Source organism: Labrus mixtus, chromosome 3 (genome assembly GCF_963584025.1).
Source record: "Labrus mixtus chromosome 3, fLabMix1.1, whole genome shotgun sequence".
Lineage (NCBI taxonomy): Eukaryota > Metazoa > Chordata > Actinopteri > Labriformes > Labridae > Labrus > Labrus mixtus.
Genome location: NC_083614.1, coordinates 4,528,918 through 4,548,721, shown reverse-complemented (window position 1 = coordinate 4,548,721; position 19,804 = coordinate 4,528,918). Strand labels below are relative to the sequence as shown.

The 19,804-nt window shown below is 40.7% G+C and overlaps 1 protein-coding gene across 1 annotated transcript; it reads left to right on the top strand.

Annotated features, from left to right (window-relative positions):
• The first annotated feature begins 12 nt into the window (after window positions 1-12).
• On the top strand, window positions 13-16,657 carry rabggta (Rab geranylgeranyltransferase subunit alpha). Its single transcript, XM_061028592.1, has 16 exons — window positions 13-159; window positions 1,298-1,408; window positions 3,137-3,261; window positions 4,007-4,194; window positions 4,407-4,664; window positions 6,983-7,066; window positions 7,173-7,255; window positions 8,426-8,521; window positions 12,060-12,165; window positions 12,254-12,305; window positions 12,392-12,480; window positions 12,563-12,651; window positions 13,296-13,412; window positions 14,415-14,528; window positions 14,674-14,761; window positions 15,960-16,657. Exons 1-16 carry the CDS (start codon window positions 157-159, stop codon window positions 16,106-16,108), a joined length of 1,752 nt encoding a protein of 583 aa, XP_060884575.1. The 5' UTR covers window positions 13-156; the 3' UTR covers window positions 16,109-16,657.
• Window positions 16,658-19,804: the final 3,147 nt, after the last annotated feature.

Here is a 19,804-nt window from a genome sequence, read left to right as displayed (position 1 = left end):
ATTATAGACTCAGTCAAACTGATAACATTGACTTGTCCTGACTGTCAGCTGCCTGTGTGACTGTCATGTCAGTGATAAACAGGCCTGACTCTGAACACCTCTCCTTATTGTTTTATAAACAGGTTTGTGGGAACGTTTGACTCACAGAGATAAAGCATGGTAAGATATTTAATTATATTTTCTTTGCAATTGTTAAATCGCTCTCTTTTGCTCCTCATATTCAGCAGCTTGTAAAAAGGTTAAAACTCAAACTGGGCTTTCATTTTAGAATCAAATCCTGTTTTATCTTCTGAGTCATTCAATTAATCAATCTTTATTTCTTCAGCGCCAATTCACAACAGATTTCAAGATCACTTTACGAAAGAGCAGGAAAAGACGTTACTCGTTGTTTTATTATTTACACAGACCCAACATGAATCCATCACGAGGCAGTAACCTCAAACAGAACCCGACTCATGTTGAACAGCCATCTGCAGGAGCTGTGTTGGGGTTGAGATGCAGAAAGAGAAAGAAGAATAGAGACAAACAGTGCAACACCGTATGCTGGACAGCCCTAACTATAAGCTTTATCAGAAAGGAAAGTTTAAAACCTACTCTTTCTAGTACAGAAGGTGTCTGCCCACAGACCCTGACTGTTCGATGATTCCAGAGAAGAGGGGGTCTGATGAGTGATGACTCTTAGAAGACGCCGGCTGCTGCCTCTTTCATGTCTGTGCTGGACATGGCTGATGTTTTCATGCATGACTTCTCTCAAAGCTCACATGCTCTGGCCTCTGTGTATCACTGAGCTCTGAGGTTCAGCACTCATTTTAAAGCCCTCAATCTTCACTGTTTGTTGTATGCATGTGTATGAAGGTCTCAGACTTAATCACTGGCATATTCTTAATTTAAAATCTGTTTTAGGGCTGCTTCCTTCCTATCTTCTGACCTACATAAGTCAGAAGAGACTTAAAATCTTCAATCTCAGGATATCTTCTTTCTGTCTGAACTTAATTGGGGAAGAAGCCGTTTAAATGTCTGCTTCCTTTTACTTGGATTGGATTAGAAAGAGAACTAAAACAAGAGCTGCTCTCATTGGATGATTTTAAGAGGATGTGGAATGACTTTGAGGTGGACACATCTGGCTGTAGATTCTGATGTATTTATTGTTGTGGGCAGTTTTGAGGTATTTTCTGTTTAAATGTGTTTTTTTGTGTCTTTTAATCTTTTATAATTTTGTATTTGTATGTCTGGTTTCTTGCTTGTTTGTCAGAAACTCTGTTAATTGTGCTGCTATCATTTTGTTGTTTTTTGACAGCACGGCCGAGTGAAGATTAAATCTACAGCCCAGCAGGAGGAGGAGAAAAGAAAGGAGCGAGAGAAGAAACTGAAGATATACGTGGCTGCAAGAGATGCCTGTTTCTCCAAGGTTGTACTTGTATCTAAACACTTATTTTACAACCACAAAAAAAGCAGCTAGTGAAAGAGAGAGGGCGCTGTCTAAATGCATTTAGAAAGACTCCTAATGTAACTGTGCAATTTAAACAGTATTCAGAAGTTTCCTGCAATTATTGGGGGGGGGGAACAAAAATATGGGGTGGTGTTGCACCCGTCTTCTGAAATAGATTTAGTTTTCTTTGAAAGATTTTTGCACTTTTCGATACTTTCGATCATTAAACAACAGAGTTTGTATCCTTAAAACACATGGGATAGAAAAGTGTTGAACGTTTTGGGACCTCATGTAGTAGTTTTGTTTCAATCTAAATCTCAATCCCCATTTTAAGACATTAAGCATTAAACCATCACATGCTTAATCAGGTGTTCAGTGCGTGAGTGTAGAAATTCATTAGGGATCAACCATTTCAATAAGTACAAGGAGAAATGGGATAAACCAAACCACACATCATCTGAAAGCAGCTCAGCACAATAGAAAAAACTGAACCAGCACCAAACCTTCTAAACATACATTTTGTGTTGCGTCACTCTGATTTGTTTGCATTTTTCTAAAAGTCACGAAAGCTTCTTGACGTGTAAATCCTCGGCCGACTTTTAACTGGAAGAACAAACGATTCCACAAATGTGCATACATGACTACAGAAGAGAGGAGCCAGATGTTGACACTCAATGATATTTGATTATTATTATTTTTGCACCGTCCAAGTTTGGTTTGCTCACATTTTGTTGGGGGGGCAGAGGAAAGTCTGGAGATAACTGTATTGGCTGAAAGGCCCTGTATTGGCTCTAGATTCTTTGTAATTTAGGATTAGATTGGGAGACCGTCCTGAGTCACACCTAGTGGGATTGTGTATCTGTAAACTAACTGAATATGGAGAATGGCATATGGTCATTTGACTCCTGCTTTGATTTCTACTCACTATAGCACCAGATGAATGTTGGTCAGATGTCATACAGGACTAAACTGATGCACTATTTCCTTTTGTTTGGGTATAATTTGCAAAAGAAATCCACAATGTCCAGCTACCTTTTTTTTTTTTTTTTTTTGAATATTTGACAGAATATCATTATTCTGTTTATGAAGAGCTGTGCCTTTGGTAGCCAAACATGGGCATTAAACATAGAGGTGTTGAGATAATGACTTGAGAGAGTATTGGAGATATTCTAAAAATATAGAACACCAGCATTATCCTTTGTATGGAACATTTATTATACACAGTCATTAAGGTTGTCACTATACCAGAATAAGATACTAGTATAAAGTCCCAGGAACCCAGTGTTGGGGAATTTCTTGTTTTTAATCACCAAAAAGTGCAAGCAAAGTCCTTCACATCGTTTTAACATGTCGTTACCAAGTGGTTAGACATTTTAATTCTGCCACTTCTTAATTGTAGTCCCTGCTTTGTGACATCCAGGTGTTACCTTCTTTGCCATATGTTGAGGCTGGAGCTTTGCTGTCTGGCTTTTTGTAGTTGTCTTTGGTTTAGTCCATATGTTTGTTTTTTAAGTGAAGTGTGTCTGTTAGTTATGTGTTGTATTTTTCGATACTATTGATCTTGAGAATAACGTTGACTGTATTGTTTTTAAAACATGTGGTATTGAAAAGTATCAAACACCTATCTACCTGTTTGTCTGACCTTCTGTGCCCCCCCCCCCCCCCCCCCCCCCCCCCCCCGTCCTCTTATTTGATCCTGTCTGACAGAGGAAGGAGGGTATTTGGGATGACGAGGCTCTCCAGCTCACCCAGCAGCTTCTCTCGTCCAATCCTGACTTTGCAACACTCTGGAACTACAGAAGAGAAATCCTGATGCACCTGGAGACTGTGAAGTAAGATGAGTTCACTAATCACCTGCTCACATAGGAATAACCTCAGATATGGTATTTCTCCTGGTTAGACGTTGTTTTCCTGGACGTAGGACGTGCTTAAGTGAGCTCTGTGTTTACTGGTAAACTTGGCTACACAAGAGACGATTTTGAGCCTGATTAATAATAAATAAAATAAAGAAAAAGATCCTGCTTTGAGTTAAAATAATAAACCCTACATTTCTGTCATATTTTTGTAGTAAGACTTAATTTTGTACCAATGTAAAGTCACTGTATTTCAATTATATTTAGTTTACACTTATTTTTTAATTGTAATGATGATCAGGATAAAAATTTATCAACTGTCGGGTAAAAGTCTTTTTAAAAATCAGCAGGAAGTGAAGTGTTATTTGTTTAAAGTCGGCCAGCAGTAAAGTTTTGAGGACCAAAGATCTAATCTCTTCATAAACACAGAATCAGGCTGAGCTCTCCTGGAACTGAAATCTGCAGGGGAAGGCAGAGATTTCATAGCAGACTAGTTTTTAGGCTGCTGTTTTACCAGCGTATGTGAAAAGTGAGAAGACAACCCCGATGTGAGCTGACAAGAACGCACATACAGGCGCACTACACTCTGTATGACTATTGATTTAAGACTCATGTCCAAGAGTTAATAATGTGTGTTTCTAGGAAGTCACTCACATTCTACACTCATCTGCGATGTGACAGCAGCGTGATGATTTTCTTTTTTTTTTATTATTCTCCTCCTCAGAGAAGTGGATGAAGTTCAGAAGATTTACGAGGCCGAGCTGTCTTTTCTGGAGTCTTGCCTGAAGGTGAATCCAAAGTCCTACGGCAGCTGGCACCATCGAGGTTGGGTCTCCGCCCGGCTGCCTCGACCCGATTGGGCCAGAGAGCTGAGCCTGTGTGATCGCTGCCTGAGCCTCGACGACCGCAACTGTGAGTGACATCAGAGGGAAACACAAAAAAGGACGGACTTTATGAGACTGTAAAATAAATAAAAAATAAGGTTGTCAAAATGTTCATGATGTCGTTACCTTTTCATACCACGTGTTTCAAACTGATACCATCTGTGAGTGGTTTGAATGAGCGACGGTATTTATTTATTTTTTTCCATCCATTTCTCAAACCATGTTCACTGCTCTCCACAGTCCACTGCTGGGATTACCGTCGGATGGTGGTGAAGGTCTCAGGTGTTCCGGTCGATCAGGAGTTGGGTTTTACCGACCGTCTCATTGGCTCCAACTTCTCCAACTACTCCAGCTGGCATTACCGCAGCACCCTGCTGCCTCTGCTCCACCCGGAGTCCCCCGAGCCCCCGTCACCTCGCCGAGAGCGCCCGCACTCCTCCCCTCCGCCCTCTCCACAAACGCACTCCCACCGCGTCTGTGAGGAGCAGCTCCTCAAAGGTAAAACCTCACAGTATGTGAAGATGTGTTGTCAGCAATACCTAAAAAGTAACAACAGGGGGCAGTCTGAGGCTGTGTATTGCACTTTCTGATGTGCAAGTCAATAAAAAAATGTAAATCCAAACATCATGATTCAATGTCACATAAAAACGTCTTCACAACATTAAAATCCTGCTTGGATCTTTGTCAGGTGAATGTTTTACACATAGAAACCACACACGTATGTATTATATTACTTTATTTTTTTATCATATTATTATCACTATCTGACATTCAAATATTTATTATCATATATTTTTAATAATCCACATGCTTAAAGGGATACTTCACCCATTGAATCATGAATCTGTATTGACATTGGGTCATATATGTAGAAATGTGAAATAAAATTTGAAGTTGATGCCTTCTTGGCCGAGAAAAGGCAGAAAGTGTCTTTTTGTCTCATGTGGATGATAGACTCCAAATCCCAGAATGCACAGCACTGCAGGCCACAGTGTCCATAAACATCCAAAAATAATTCATGTCATTTTTTTTGTAACCACATTTCAAAACAATACAATCACTTTTATTTTAATGATCTGTAAGAAAAAGTACCAACGCTTTAAAATAAAAGTATCAATTTAATTTTTTTATTGGTGAAATAAAATAAAGGCAAGTTTTTTTGAGGAGTTTTCTGGGAGTGTGAAACCTTTATAAGAAATGATCGAGTATTGGGTGTCTAGGACTTCAGTTTTCATCATATCAAAACAGGTGCCAACATTGTTTGATTTTTACTAGAATTACATTAAAGTTTAAAATTCTGGTATCCTACCCTGATTCAGTTAGAATAAAAAAACATTATTACATGGGTTTGTAGGTGGACTAGCGGTTGGAGGCTATCGTCCTTCAAACAAGCAGCAAGGGTTCGAGAACGACTTTTGGCTCCTTATCTTGTGAAATAAAAATTTATACTTTGATCTAAAAAAATAAAATAAACCTTCATCCCCCACATTTAGAGAAAATGTAAATTTAAAAAAAGAGAATATAGAACAAGACAGAAACATGCATAAATGTAACGCACCGGCTCTACATTCAACGATTTGGATTCCAAACTGAAAATTGGCGGAATGAACCGTCAGTTTCAATTAACGAGATCAAAAGCAGTTTTGTGCAATTATCTCCATATTTTTTTCCTCTCCACGCTTTCTTAATTGCAACATGTGAAGACAGAATCACTTCAAAGAAAACAAAGCGTAGCTGAGCTGTAGGCTGAGCGTGGTTCGTCCTACAGTCAGAGACGACAGAGAAACAGGAACAAGACGTCCACACCTGAAAAGCTTCTTTTTTATCTGAGTTCACAGCTGTGGAGATACATCACCTGTTTACATGCTGCTTTACATCATGTGATTCATATATGCAAACTAACACCTCATTTGTTTTTATGTGGTCACATTTGGACTTATTTCCTGTTATAAATGACTGATGACACAAATTCAATAAATAATGACATGCTCGCAATACATGACAATTACAATTTAAACAAAACAGACCAATAAAAAAATAGCAAGAAATCAAAAGGACTTAACTACTAAACAAAAATAAACTAAAGGCGATGCCCACCCAGCCCACCCTATAGACCTTGAAAGATGACCTGAAGGATGTGTTTTCAGTTTTTAGACTCACAGGGAAAGAACAAAAGAAGGATAAATGGAAAAGTAAGGATTCACAGGATTTCTAGTATTTTACTTCCGGGTCTTTTCCAGTACGCTATCGTTTCCTCTTGAGCTCAACACATCCTGACCACTGAAGATCTGTTGTCTCATTGGTTTAATTCTAACTCACAAAACGGACAGGAAACATGCGGTGAAGCCATGTGTCACAGAGCGCAGTCGAATCCAAACACTTAGCTTCATTCTGCTCTGTGACGTCAGAGATGGACGTTCTCCATCCGTCACTGTGGGAGCAGACATCTTGCTACTTTGAGAGTCTGGAAAAGTGAACGTGTGAAAACTTGACTCTCAGAGTCAGAAGCAATGTAAAGCTGCCTTCTCATTGGGCGGATCAAACAAGGCTCGCTGAAAAATGCACTGCCATAAAGTCTTCCTGCTCTGGTGTCCGGAGGCAGCTTCTGTGCTCTGCTAAGTTTTATTTTAAATTGAGTAGTTTTGTTGCAACACGCTTGATGTGTCTGTCTGTTTAAAAGAAGTTTGGTCTCAACTGATTGATTATTTAATGCTGTTTATTTTGCTTCCACACAATGTGATATGTATGAAACGTCACTTCCTTTTTAGATGTTTAAGTCACAATATAAACAATCTTAATCATTCTTTCATCATCAGAATATGAGCTTGTACAAAACGCTTTCTTCACCGACCCTAACGACCAGAGTGCCTGGTTCTACTATCGCTGGTTGCTAGGCAGAGGTACGTCCGTCTGAAGTTGTGTCCATATTCATAGATGCAAATGTTTATTGTACTTTGTCATTTATCAGTAAAGACTTGCACAAACCTAAATGTTTCTTTTCATCAGCCGAGCGTGAGGAGATGATAAGTTGTGTTTACGTCAGTCGGGAAGAGGAGAGAGTGGCCGTCGCCTTCTCCCGGCCCGTTAATGTGAGTATCTTTACATTTCATTTCTACAATTCACTTAGCAGACGCTTTTATCCAAAGTGACGTACATCAGAGAGTAAGAACAACACAAGCAAGGATCTAGAAAAAAAGGAACAATGTCAGTAAGAGCAAACGATCAGCTTTGAGTCTGATTGGACACACAGGTGCTGACAGGAAGTGACCAGAGGCAAAGCACAACATTGAGGGCAGTTCTTGAGAGCTCTAATCAGTATAGAAACCATCTTATAAGTCATCGTTATCAAATAAAAACAATCGTCATTACCATCATCATCATCAATAATATGGAGACCATCATCATTAAGTTAGTAGGTATTCATAAAGAGCTGGGTCTTTAGCTTAGCATCATAAAGATGCAGGTCATTTCTCAATTTCTTTTTTAAAGTTGGACGCTCACATTTCTCTTTACTGAGTTCACTTTTTCTATATGAATCTTTAAACTTCTATCTTAAGCTCCTGCACAGCTCAGGATCCCCTCTGGTGCAGAGTGACCACAGAAACACTTTATTTACCCGTCCTAAAGTACAGCTGTCTTTATTCCCTTATTACATCGCAGGTGTGCAAGAGGTACACAGCTTAACATTCCTGCATTATGCTTTCGTTATTCTTACAAACAGAAGTCCAGAAGTCCTGTCCTGACACAAAACACAAAAAAGTCTGCATGTCCATAAATTCATATAATACATCTTTGTATTAAACAACCGTCTTAAATCAATGAATTAAGCCATTAAACCAACCAAACAATAGATGTCGCTTAACAATCAGTAAACATGAAAATGTGAATATAATATTTCACATTCATGATGCTAGTAATTATTTAAAAGTTTAAAAAATAAACATAACCCTACTTTTTATATAGAAGACTAAATCAAACTGTCTGATACCACAAAGTGTAAATGTGAAAATATGTGCTGCTTATTTAAACTCAGAGTTTGTTGTCAGTTGAGTTTGAATGAAAATTATTCCACACCCTAGTCAACATGTACTGCTGCTGCTGACTGTGAAATTAATTCAGATATATTTTAAGACCTGTAATGTCACGTGTGTGTTTACCTGTGTTCACTCTCTCTCTCTCTCTCACTCACTCACTCACTCACTCACTCACACTCTCTCTCTCTCTCTCTCTCTCTCCCCCTCCCCTCCTGTCTCTGTCAGGCTCAGTCCGTTGGCCTCCTGCTCGTCCTGGACGGTCAGCCTCAGAGAGTGGAGTGGAGGAGTGTACATCCTCGATTCAAACACAGCCCTGTCTGGGTATCCTTCTCTCCTTTTCCTTCTCTCCTTTTCCTTCTCTCCTCAGACATCAATACAGACTGTAGCTGTGAGTCTAAGCAGGTCTCTAGTTTTTACATTCTCTTCATTCTCCACATACCTCACGCTGATAAGGACGAGGTATGTGCGTCTTTAAGAAGAGGCAGGGTGCCATCACTAAACTTTGATAGAGAATGCTGTTGTTACTTCCTCCTCAGACGTGAAGAGGGACTTATGGAGGAATCTGTTTAATGGACTGAGTCTCCCACAGTGTCAGGAGAGCTGACAGGACACTCTGCTTCAGTTCCAAATGGATTTTTTAAAAACTGAACGGGTTCTTTTTTTAAAACAACATGAACCCCTAGTTAATTCTAAAAGTCACATGTTTAGGTTAGTGAGCGTAGGTTATGTTACTATATTTAGATAAATAAATAGAATAATTTAACCGTGATTGAGTATTTTTTAACAAAAATAGCCTCGGACAAAACATGAAACACAAAGTGACAACAGCGACTAAAACAGTAACCCTTAGGAACACTGGTAGCCTGATGGTTATGTCGCATGCCTCATGAACAGAGGCTTTAGTCCTCGTCACAGCGGCCGCAGGTTCTAATCCGACCTCAGTCCTTTGCTTCATGTCATCCCCTGCTCTCTTCTCCAAACATTTCCAGTCTCTCTTCAGCTGGTAGATCTGATAAAGACAAAACTGACAAAAAGTATTTAAAAAAAGGAAGGAACACAAGAAGGTAAATTTAAAAACTACATATACCATCAGTCTATCAAAACAGGGTAAATAAAAACTAATTAAAATGTACAGTGAACAAAATGAAGGATAAAGATAAAAAATCAACTTTTTATCTATAATAAAAATATATTTTTTCTTCTGCACAAAGTTTGATCCATTTTCATAAATAAAAAACTTGACATGTTTCAGAAAATCTTATTAGATTAAAACAACTTTCTGCTCACTTGTGATGCTCTTTAAATGTTCTGCAGACTCTATTCTGATACGCTCTCTGCTGATCTGTGTTGTTTTCTGCCTTATATTCTACAACCCGGAGTAAACTTTACCATCGTAAAAAAAAGTAGTGGTGGGATGTCATCTCACACTGAATGACTGAATCTTTTAGCTCACGATTTATGAGATCACACTGTACGGTCTGATAGTCAGGCACAACTTGAGCGCTTGCACTCAAATGACCGTAAAGTTTCCTTTAAAAACTTCTACAGACTCTCACATTCCCACACTCAACAAATAATGATACATTTATTTCAAAAACACAGGTTAACAAAATGCTTTGACATACAGCAAATGCATAAAAAGAACAAAGCAAAAGAACCCAGACAACAAAATAACCTAACCATCACAAGACCTACTATAACAACCATCATAGCATCATAAGAACCCAGACAACTCAAGAACCCAACGGCACGAGCTGAGATCAAGAGGACCAGAGATTTAAGAGAATAAAAGAAACTAAAAGAGAGAGGAGCAATAAAAAGCTACAAGCTAATGTAAACAGAAAATTATAGTAAGAGGTAAAGCAATGAAAGAGATGAGAGCGACAGAAACACCTAAATAAATAAGTAAACTAATAATAAAAAGTATATGAGAGCATGAAAATAATAAGAGCAATTAAAGGAAATCAAACATTAACGGTAGATTAACACATTTATAAAGAGATTGTACAAACAACAAAAAGGAACAAGATTTATTATCTTGTAAAAATTTGGATTTAAATCGGGTTGAACTAAACATCTGTCTGACTCTAGTTTGACTTCTTCACTGATAGAAACAAAAATATAAAGTGGAAGGACTTGATATTCTCTGAAGTAGAATATCAATGAACAGGTCTGCAGGAGGTTTGTGCTGTCAGGATTAATTCTGCTTCTTTAAAGGTCACATATGATCCTCCTTTTCAACAAGTTTCAATAAGTCTCAGATCTCCTCAAAACATGTGTGTGAAGTTTCTTGTTCTAAATCTACTCTGATCCTGTATTTGATCATGTCTATAAACCCCTCTATTTCAGCCCTGCTCAGAACAGGCTGTTTCTGTGTCTGTACCTTTAAATATGTAAATGAGCTGTGTCTGACCACGCCCCCTCTCTGGAAGGGCTTGGGTGCGTTCGAATTGTCCCTCCTATCTCCTTTCACTATCCACTTTACCTTAACCCCGGAAGCATTTAAGTGGCGGCCATGATAAGAGCTGTTCAAATTCTCTAAAAGTTAAGGAAAGGTGGGTCAATGCTTCCTTTATAACCTCCTTTAGCATAGGATACACTGGACCATCCTTTACCAAAGGAGATGAGATATGCCACCCCACAATTCCTTGCGGCCGCAACATTTAAAGCGAGTCGCGCATCTGACCATTCACGAACAATAACGATGATCATAAAGTGATACAGATGATGTTTTATTCAACATGTTTAATTCACTTAAGAATGCTTTGTGCAGTTGTACATTTGTATGCTTAAAATATTATGTGTAGGTTATATCTTCCATAAATGTAACAATTAATTTCATACAATCATATTCATTTTGATGTTAATTTATGAGCGGACAGGAAGCTGATGGTTTCACTTTTGTTACTTGTAGCCTGGTGGTCTATATTGCTTGTATTTCAATCCCAACCTTGTGGTGATTAGGACTATTTCACCGGTAAGAAGGCACAGGGGAAAGTTTTTTAGATGAGTTTTTTGTAGTCCATTTTCAGAACATTGTAGTTTCACCACGGCAGACCCACGTCATTAACCTCCGCCGGCCCGTCGCATTTAATCACGTGGCCTAGTGGAAAATGTGGTCGGATTGTCAGAGCAACGAGATCGCCTTTCCCTAAGTCCTTTATGAATTCTCCTAACATCTTTCCTTGACCTCATGACGTTTTCGCGGGGTTAAGGTAAAGTGGATAGTGAAAGGAGATAGGAGGGACAATTCGAACGCACCCTTGGGTGTCTCGGTCTTTCTTGCTCCATGTCCTATTGTTTACGGTGAGAAGGCAGACTCAGAGGGCAGAACAAACACCTAGCTGTGGGAGTGTCACCCACCTGGGGGAGGGGTTACTGCCCTTTGTGATGTCATGAAGGGAAAATCTCCAAACAGCTTGTTTGAGCACACATTTTCTGAAAAGTGGAGCAGGCAAAAGATGGAGAGGATGGACTTTTCTCATCATTGGGCGGTTTGTTTTTCGATGTAAAGCTTGTGATGATCGAAGTAAAACATGTTATTCTTCTTCTGTTTAGCCTACAGCACAAAAAGAAGTTCTTAAAACTAAATCTGGAACTGTCCTAATTTTCTATCTAGATCTGGATACATGAATGAAATCCTTGTTTGTCTAAATTGCTGTTTTTCTGTTCTATCATGGAGGGTTCATGTCAGTCACAGTTCTGCTGTTTCAGGCAGGGAAACCATCCAGAGACTTACTATGCAGCCTCACGCTGGGATTCTTTTTGTTAATGTTGGCTCATTTATTTTGGAAACTTCTCACTTGTGGAATCAGTAATCCACAATTTTGTCCTGATTTGAACCTTAACACCAGCTCAGATCTGTGATCTCCCTCCTGGAACTATAAGGGACATCACAAATGAACACAACCTGACGGTGCACTGGACTGAAAAACACACTCACAGAGACTGTGCGCTGTACACAGGTAAGTCACACACACACACTCTTCACGTCATGCTCTGACTCAGAGTTTTGGGTCCTCCAGCTTCCTCTTACTGTGAACTTTTCTAAAGGTCGAGCTGAGAGCTGGTGCAGAGACTCTGCCACGGATCAGGAACTCTTCAGGTATCCTCTCTTCACACCAGCAGGACATTGTGTTCTTTTTTTGATTTTGTAAGAAACAAAAGTGTGGGTGTGCTTTTTTTCTGCAGGAGTGAACTGTCTGTAGAGAAGACGTCGGTGTTACAGTCCGAGCTTCAATCCTGCAACCAGCTGCAAGAATTGGAGCCGCTCAATAAGTGTGAGTGCTTTAATTCATCACATCCACTTAGAATACTGAAGTCTGCTGCTGATAATCAACGTGTGTCCTGTCACCTCTGCAGGGTGCTTACTGACCATCATCCTCCTGATGAGGGCGCTAGACCCTCTGGGATATGAAAAGGAGACACTCGCTCATTTTCAAACACTCAGAGTGAGTAATGAATATGTAGTCTTAAACGACAACCGACGCTTTGTGATGACTTCATTCATTCCAGACAGATTATAACTGACCGTATGACATCACAAATATGAGGACAAACAAATTAGCCAACAAGCAAAATTAAGTTCTACAACATCAGCTTCCCACACTCTACCTACATTTAAATCAAGTCTTAAAAGCTGTTTTTATTCCTCCCAGCAGGAGAGCTATGTGGCCCCTTGTCTTTGTATCGATTTATTTATTAACATTGTTTTATGTATCTTATAATATTCTCATACGCTGTCCGTGTGTTTTATGTATTCAACTGTAATTTAACTTCTGCTAGTTTAATTTACCGTGCAGTTTTGGTTAATGTTTTTATTAAATGTGTAATTATTGGTTTGAAAGTTAAAGTCAAACAAATCAGACAATGAAGATTTCAAATTAAATTCAATTTAGTTCTTTAATCTCTTCTATACATTTCAACTTTTTCTCAACATTTTGACTTTATTTTTAACTTTCGACCCACGTCATACCCACCACGTAAAGACGACCTAAAAGTTCAATTCCAGTAAATAAAAACAGATGATCTTGAAGTGTTGTCAAAGAGGTTTGAGAACATGTGAAAAAATGTATTTGACTTGTTTCTCCATCAGGAAGTGGACTCCACGCGTTCTGCCTACTACAGCGACCTGTGCAGCAAGTTCATGATTGAAAACACCATCCTGAAGATGGAGTACGCTGAAGTGCGAGTCTTCAGTATTTCTGACAAGGTTGGTTCTGTTCACACGTCGTTCTCCTCTACTTATGTTCTTTACTTTTGCATCTGTGCAGGGACACTACCTGGATGCTGTAGTATGTATTTCCACCTGCGAGGTGAATAAAGAACCAAATAAACGTTGTGTTTATTACAGTTAACAGTTTGCAGTTTCACTTTGCTGGTAATAAAAGTATGGCTGTCAAACAACAACACAAATCAAGATTCATTACTGTGTTTCAATAGTTTGCTTGATTAATTGCATTTTTAATCACGTTTCATATTTGAAATAGAATAAGAAACTTCCAGTAGATTGAAGGTTATGACTTTCAAGGCTTTATATGTGATTTTTTGATCCAGTAGATGTCGCCCTTGAGCACCAGCATGAAACCAAAACAACTTGCGCTGCATTGTTGTGTTAGCATGCTAATGCTAGCGATCTTTATTATGCTCGCATCTTCACACTGCATGTAAATTTACCTGAAATGAGCGTGATCTAGAAACACAGTTAAGCAGTGAGTACAGTATGTTATTCTTCTTTTCTCTAGTCCCTCAATTAAACAACTTTTATACACAAGGGGAGGAGCCGGCCGGCCGTCCTGGCGATGTAAACAAACTGAAGATAGGAATCTGAAAACTCTGAAAACATCAGACAGTGGGACTCGGGTGTTACACCCATTGTAGACAGTCATGACTCAGAGTTATTTTCAGAGGATATACTTGATTTATATTATATTTAAGTGTGAAAAATCACATAGAAAGCCTTTAACTTAACAGCCCAAAAGGAACTCGTAACAGATCTAAATTATAAACGGCTAAAAGGAACACTTCAGGGAGACGCTGGTGGCTTACCTTAGAGGCGCCTTCAGGTGCGATTTGTGATTTGAAAAAATGAACACGTTAATCTCTGACCTGATGTGATTAAGATGTTAATGCTCACAACCCTAAATTAAAGTGTTATTAACTGTCTGCAACATCAGGGAAAAGATCTTCACCTATTCTTTGTTTTTAAAAACAGCACCTGACCACCTTGTGCCACCTGGACCAGCTGTTATTGGTCACTCACATCAACCTGTCGTCCAATCAGCTGCAGCGGCTGCCTCCTCAGTTCGCCATGTTGCAGTGCCTGGAGGTGATGAAGCTAAAATGCAAACACAACTCCTGCATGAATAGTTATTTTCTTCTTAGAGTTTAGAGAGAACTGCCGTGAAATGCAAACATTTATTTATTCTTTTTCTGCAACGAGTTTGATCTAATCGACGTTTGTCCTCTTGCAGGTCTTGGAGGTTGACAACAACTGCATAGAGAGCCTGGAGGGAGTGTATCATCTCCCCAAACTGGAGGAACTTCTCTTGAAAAATAACAGTATCCTTTAAATAAATCCATGACTCACATTCATAGTTTTATTTTTTGCTGGAGGACTTCCTGTTCTGGATCTGTGCTCATCCTGCAGCGTCAGGAGGGGTCAATTATATTCTTGTACTCCTCTCAGTGACTCAAGAAATGTGTGAATCCGCTCCGAGCGTTTCAGAAACGCACTAAAGAGGCGAGCAGCTGATGGTGTGTGGAGAGCGATATGTAAATACGTATAATACTCTGCGGTGTTTACGGAGTTGAGATAATTGCAGTCAGGGGAGACTCTTCAGGCTGAATGCAGGAATAATTTGTTGTCTCCTGAAACGTTTTGTGCAGTGATGGAGTAAATAAAGTGAGCGCTGACAGGCTCACAGAGCAAACAGCATCATTAGAAGGAGAGGGTGACCTAACTCCCTCTCCTTCATGCCTCACTTCCTCTGATGAACTGAAGAGGGATTAATGTGGTCGTCAGGTCCTGACACTGAGGCCACCATCCCGTTTTGTTTTATGTAATGACAGCAGGACAACAGTGAGACTGATTTTCACCTTACATAATGGGAGTTTGACCGCAGAAACATTTGTGTTTGTTAAACACAGCCTGCAAATATTGTTCCCTCCGGATGAGTCAGAAAACCATCATGTCTCTGTTCATATCATCACCAGGGGTCTGTACTACCAAGCAGGTTTTCGGGGTCAGCGAGGAAACTTCAAGGTTAACCCTGGTTCACTTCTTTACCTGGGTATATCGCCATGGTAACTTGGTAAATGGACTTGAGCTTGTATTGCACTTTTCTAGTCTTCTGACTACTCATAGTGCTTTTACACAGCTACACTGAAGAATAGTTTATAATTGTTTCAGTTTTTTCTCAATGAAGACATCATCAGACGACAAGCTGAATAATGTGTTTGAGTTTTTGGGCATTTGCAATTTAATGCCAAGAGGAAGAAATCACCAAAAAAAACCTGAGACACAAAAGAAAGAGTTCATCCTCTTCTTACAGTAACATCACATGTTGTATATCCAGACCATTTCCTTCTGCTTTAGTCAGCCTGCTTATTGTGTGTTCAATGATATTAATTGTAGTTAGGCTTCCAATTATTTATACTAAAGACTATTGACATGGTTCTCCTTCTATTTATTGCTAATACCACTCTCTACATCCACTCGGGAAAGATTTTTTTTTTTCTGTTTAACTTTAAATATCAGAAATCTCCACGTTGGCAGATCTCCAGCCACTGGCGTCGTGCCCAAAGCTGAAGCGCCTTGATCTCCGTGGAAACCCCGTCACTCAGACGGCCGACATCGAGTCTGCGCTGTCCGAGCTGCTGCCCTCCGTCACAGACCTGCTGCTCTGATGAGCCGCGGGGGCAGGAATGACTGCCACCCATCAGCCCTTTTGTCCTTCACATTCTCAGCCTGTTTGTTTGTGAGAAAGAGAGTGTGTGTATGTGTGTGTCTTTCACGGGTCTTGTGTCTCTTGTTTGTTCCACCTGTTTGGAGGAGTGTCAATCACAGCGACCCCTAGGCTCTGAAAGCCTGATGCTTCAGAGCAAACCTTAAATGAAATGTCTAGACTTCTGAGTGACTGAGTGAGTGTGTGATAAATGATGCAGTTCTCTGTGTGCGTGTCCAGATGTCCACTATACAGCTAACCCATATGCATGCAGAAACACAGATAACGGAGTAAGATGTTCATGACGACTGTTTCCACAGCTGGCTTGTTGCTTCTATGATCTTTAAAAACGGTTAAATGTAAGAAAAGTTCACGATCAGAGCATCGCACACTTCTCATTCACATTTTTTTTAAAGGTTGTGTAAAGCATTTAATATATGACACTATACTGTTGCACAGTGAGTCACAGAGCCGTAATAAACAGCACACATTGTGTCACTGCCTTCACACAGCTCCTTGTGTTTGTTTTTTGTCAAAGAAAAAAATAAATAATAATACATTTTATTTATAAGCGCTTTTAAAAAAAACTCAAAGAACAGCACAGTAAGGACAGACTAACAGACATTGCAACATTACACACAAATCATAAAGATAACAACAATAAAGGTAAAACTACAGAAAACAGAAAATACATCACAATCATACATTAAAAGCTTGTTTAAAGAGGTAAGTTTTGATCAGTGATTTGAAAGTAGGAGGGTCGGTGCAGTGTTGAATGTGTGCAGGGAGTGAGTTCCAGAGGGAGGGGGCAGCTATGGAGAAGGCTCTGTCCCCCCAGGTTCAGTGCTTGGTTCTAAGAGGGGGAGATAGGAGGTTGGCTTTTGAAGAACGGAGGCTGCGTGCAGGAGTGTGAGGGTGAAGGAGAGCCGTGAGGTAGGAGGGGGCCTGGTGGTTAAGGGCTTTATGTGTGAGGAGAAGGATTTTGAATTGGATACGGTAAGGGACAGGGAGCCAGTGGAGATTTTGCAAGACAGGGGTGATGTGTTCGCGTATTCGGGTGTGGGTGAGGAGGCGTGCAGCAGAGTTTTGAATGTATTGAAGTTTATTAAGGACTTTGGATGATGTGCCAAAAAGGATGCTATTGCAATAGTCGAGTCTGCATGTGATGAATGCATGGATTAGTGTTTCAGCAGCAGAAAATGAGAGTAGCGGACGGAGGCGGGCTATATTTTTGAGGTGAAAGAAGGCGGTTCTTATGAGCTGGGTGACGTGGTGATCAAAGGAGAGCTGGCTGTCAAAGAGGACTCCAAGATTGCGGATATGAGGGGAGGGGGAGAGAGTGGAGTTGTCTATTGTGAAGGAGAAGTTGTGAATGGAATTGGTGAGGGATTTAGGGCCGATGATTATTATGTCCGATTTTGCATAATTGAGAGAGAGGAAGTTGGTGTGCATCCATGTTTTTATTTCATTGAGGCAGTTTGTCAGGGTAGAGCGGGTTTCAGTGGTGATTGAATTGGTGGAGATGTAGAGCTGGATGTCATCGGCATAACAGTGGAAATGGAGACCATGCTGGCAGATAATGTTACCAAGGGGGAGCAAGTATATGATGAACAGGAGGGGACCAAGCACCGAACCCTGGGGGACGCCTTGGGACAAAGGAGCTATGGAGGAGGAGCAGTTATTGATGTTGATAAACTGTTGTCTGTCGGTGAGGTAGGATTTTAACCAGGAAAGAGCAGTGCCAGTGATGTTGAGTGAGTGTTCTAAGCGGGATAGAAGAATACTGTGGCTGATGGTGTCAAAGACTGCAGTGAGATCGATGAGGATGTTGAGGAGGCCAGAGTCTGAGGACTTGGTGACTTTGAGGAGAGCTGTTACTGTGCTGTGCTGGGAACGGAAGCCGGACTGGAATGGTTCAAACAGGTCATTGGAGGAGAGGTGGCATTTGATCTGGGAGGCGACAACACGTTCCAGTATTTTTGAAAGGAAGGGGAGGTTGGAGATGGGGCGGAAGTTGCAAATGCTTTCTGTACTGAGTCCAGGTTTCTTGAGGATGGGGGTGACGGCTGCCAGTTTGAGAGTTTTGGGTACTGAACCAGAGCAGAGGGAGGAGTTGATGATTGAGGTTATGAGTGGCGCGATGGCTGGGAGACAGTTTTTAAGGAGACTGGATGGGATGGGGTCGAGAATACTGGTGGAGCACTTCATGCTAGAGGTGATGATGGATAGCTCATTTGGGGACACGGGAGAACTGAGACCGAGGTTGGGTGATGCAGGTAGGGATGAAGAGGGGACAGTGGGAGTGTTGAAGCTGCTGTAAATGGTGTCAATTTTGGATTGAAAGAATGAAAGAAAAGCGTTGCATTTATCAGCTGTGAAGGAGGAAGAGGTGTTGTCACTGGGTTTGAGGAGTTTCTTTATTGTAGAGAAGAGAGCCTTGGGGTTGGATGAGCCTGAGTGGATGAGTGAGTAATAGGTGGACCGGGCTGCACTGAGAGCTTCCATGTATTGTTTGAGGTAGTCAGAGTATGATTGGAAGTGAACTGTTAAAAACTGTGGTTTTCTTGTGGAGTCTTTCGAGCTGGCGTTTGCGGGTTTTCATTTTATGGAGTTTGGGAGTGTACCAGAGTGCAGAGTGTGTGAATCAGACAGTTTTAGTTTTGATGGGAGCCAGTTGATCTAAACAGAAAGAGAGTGTGTTGTTATAGTAGGTGATGAGTTCAGAGGGATTATTAAATTGGGAGGAGGGGAGGAAGAGATTTTGCTGGTAATAGAGGCTGAGAGAGCTGAGGGGCCGACTGATTTTATGTTTCTGAAGGAGATCATTCGTTTTTGTTTTGGAGTGGGAAGAGAGATGAGAATGTCCATGTTTATAGCCAGATGGTCGGAGATGTTGAGGTTGAGACTTGACAGTTGATGGATTGTGAGACCAGTGGAGCAGACCAAGTCCAGAATGTGGCTGCGGCTGTGAGTGGGGAAGTTGACGTGCTGTGTGAAGTTGAGGCAGTGAAGAAGGTCCAGGAATTCTTTGGCAGTCTTACATTGAGTGTCATCGACGTGGAAGTTAAAATCCCCAAGGAGCAGAACAGAAGTTGAGACGGAGCAGAGTTGGGTCAGAAAGTCATGAAAATCACTGAAAAAAGAAGGGTTTGGTTTGGGGTGGCGATAGATTACAGCAGTGACTAGGGGAGTGGGACCAGAGAGTTTGAAAGCAATGTGTTCAAAGGAGTCAAATGCAGGGATGGGAATGGTGGTAGCTTTAATGTCCTTCCTGTAAACGGCTGCAACACCACCACCCCGTCCATCGGGGCGGGGTTTGTCCATGTATGTGTGTCCTGTGGGTGTGGTTGGGTTTAGTGAGAGTTTAGAGAGGGTTTTTGCCAGGTTTCGGTGAGACATAGGAAGTCCAGGTTGGTGTCGGTTATGAAGTCATGGAGAATGAGGCTTTTATTGTTGAGGGAGCGAGTATTCAGCAAGGCCAGTTTCAGGTTATGATGTGGTGTTTTAGAGTGTGAAGGGTGAGGGAGTGGCTGACGGGATGGTTGACAAATTTGATTGTGATTTTGTTTTTATTTGGATGCCTTCTTGTAATGAGAGTTTCTATTGCAGACAATGTCAGTGAATGTGGTAACGAGGGATGAGGCCAGTGGGGAGAGCT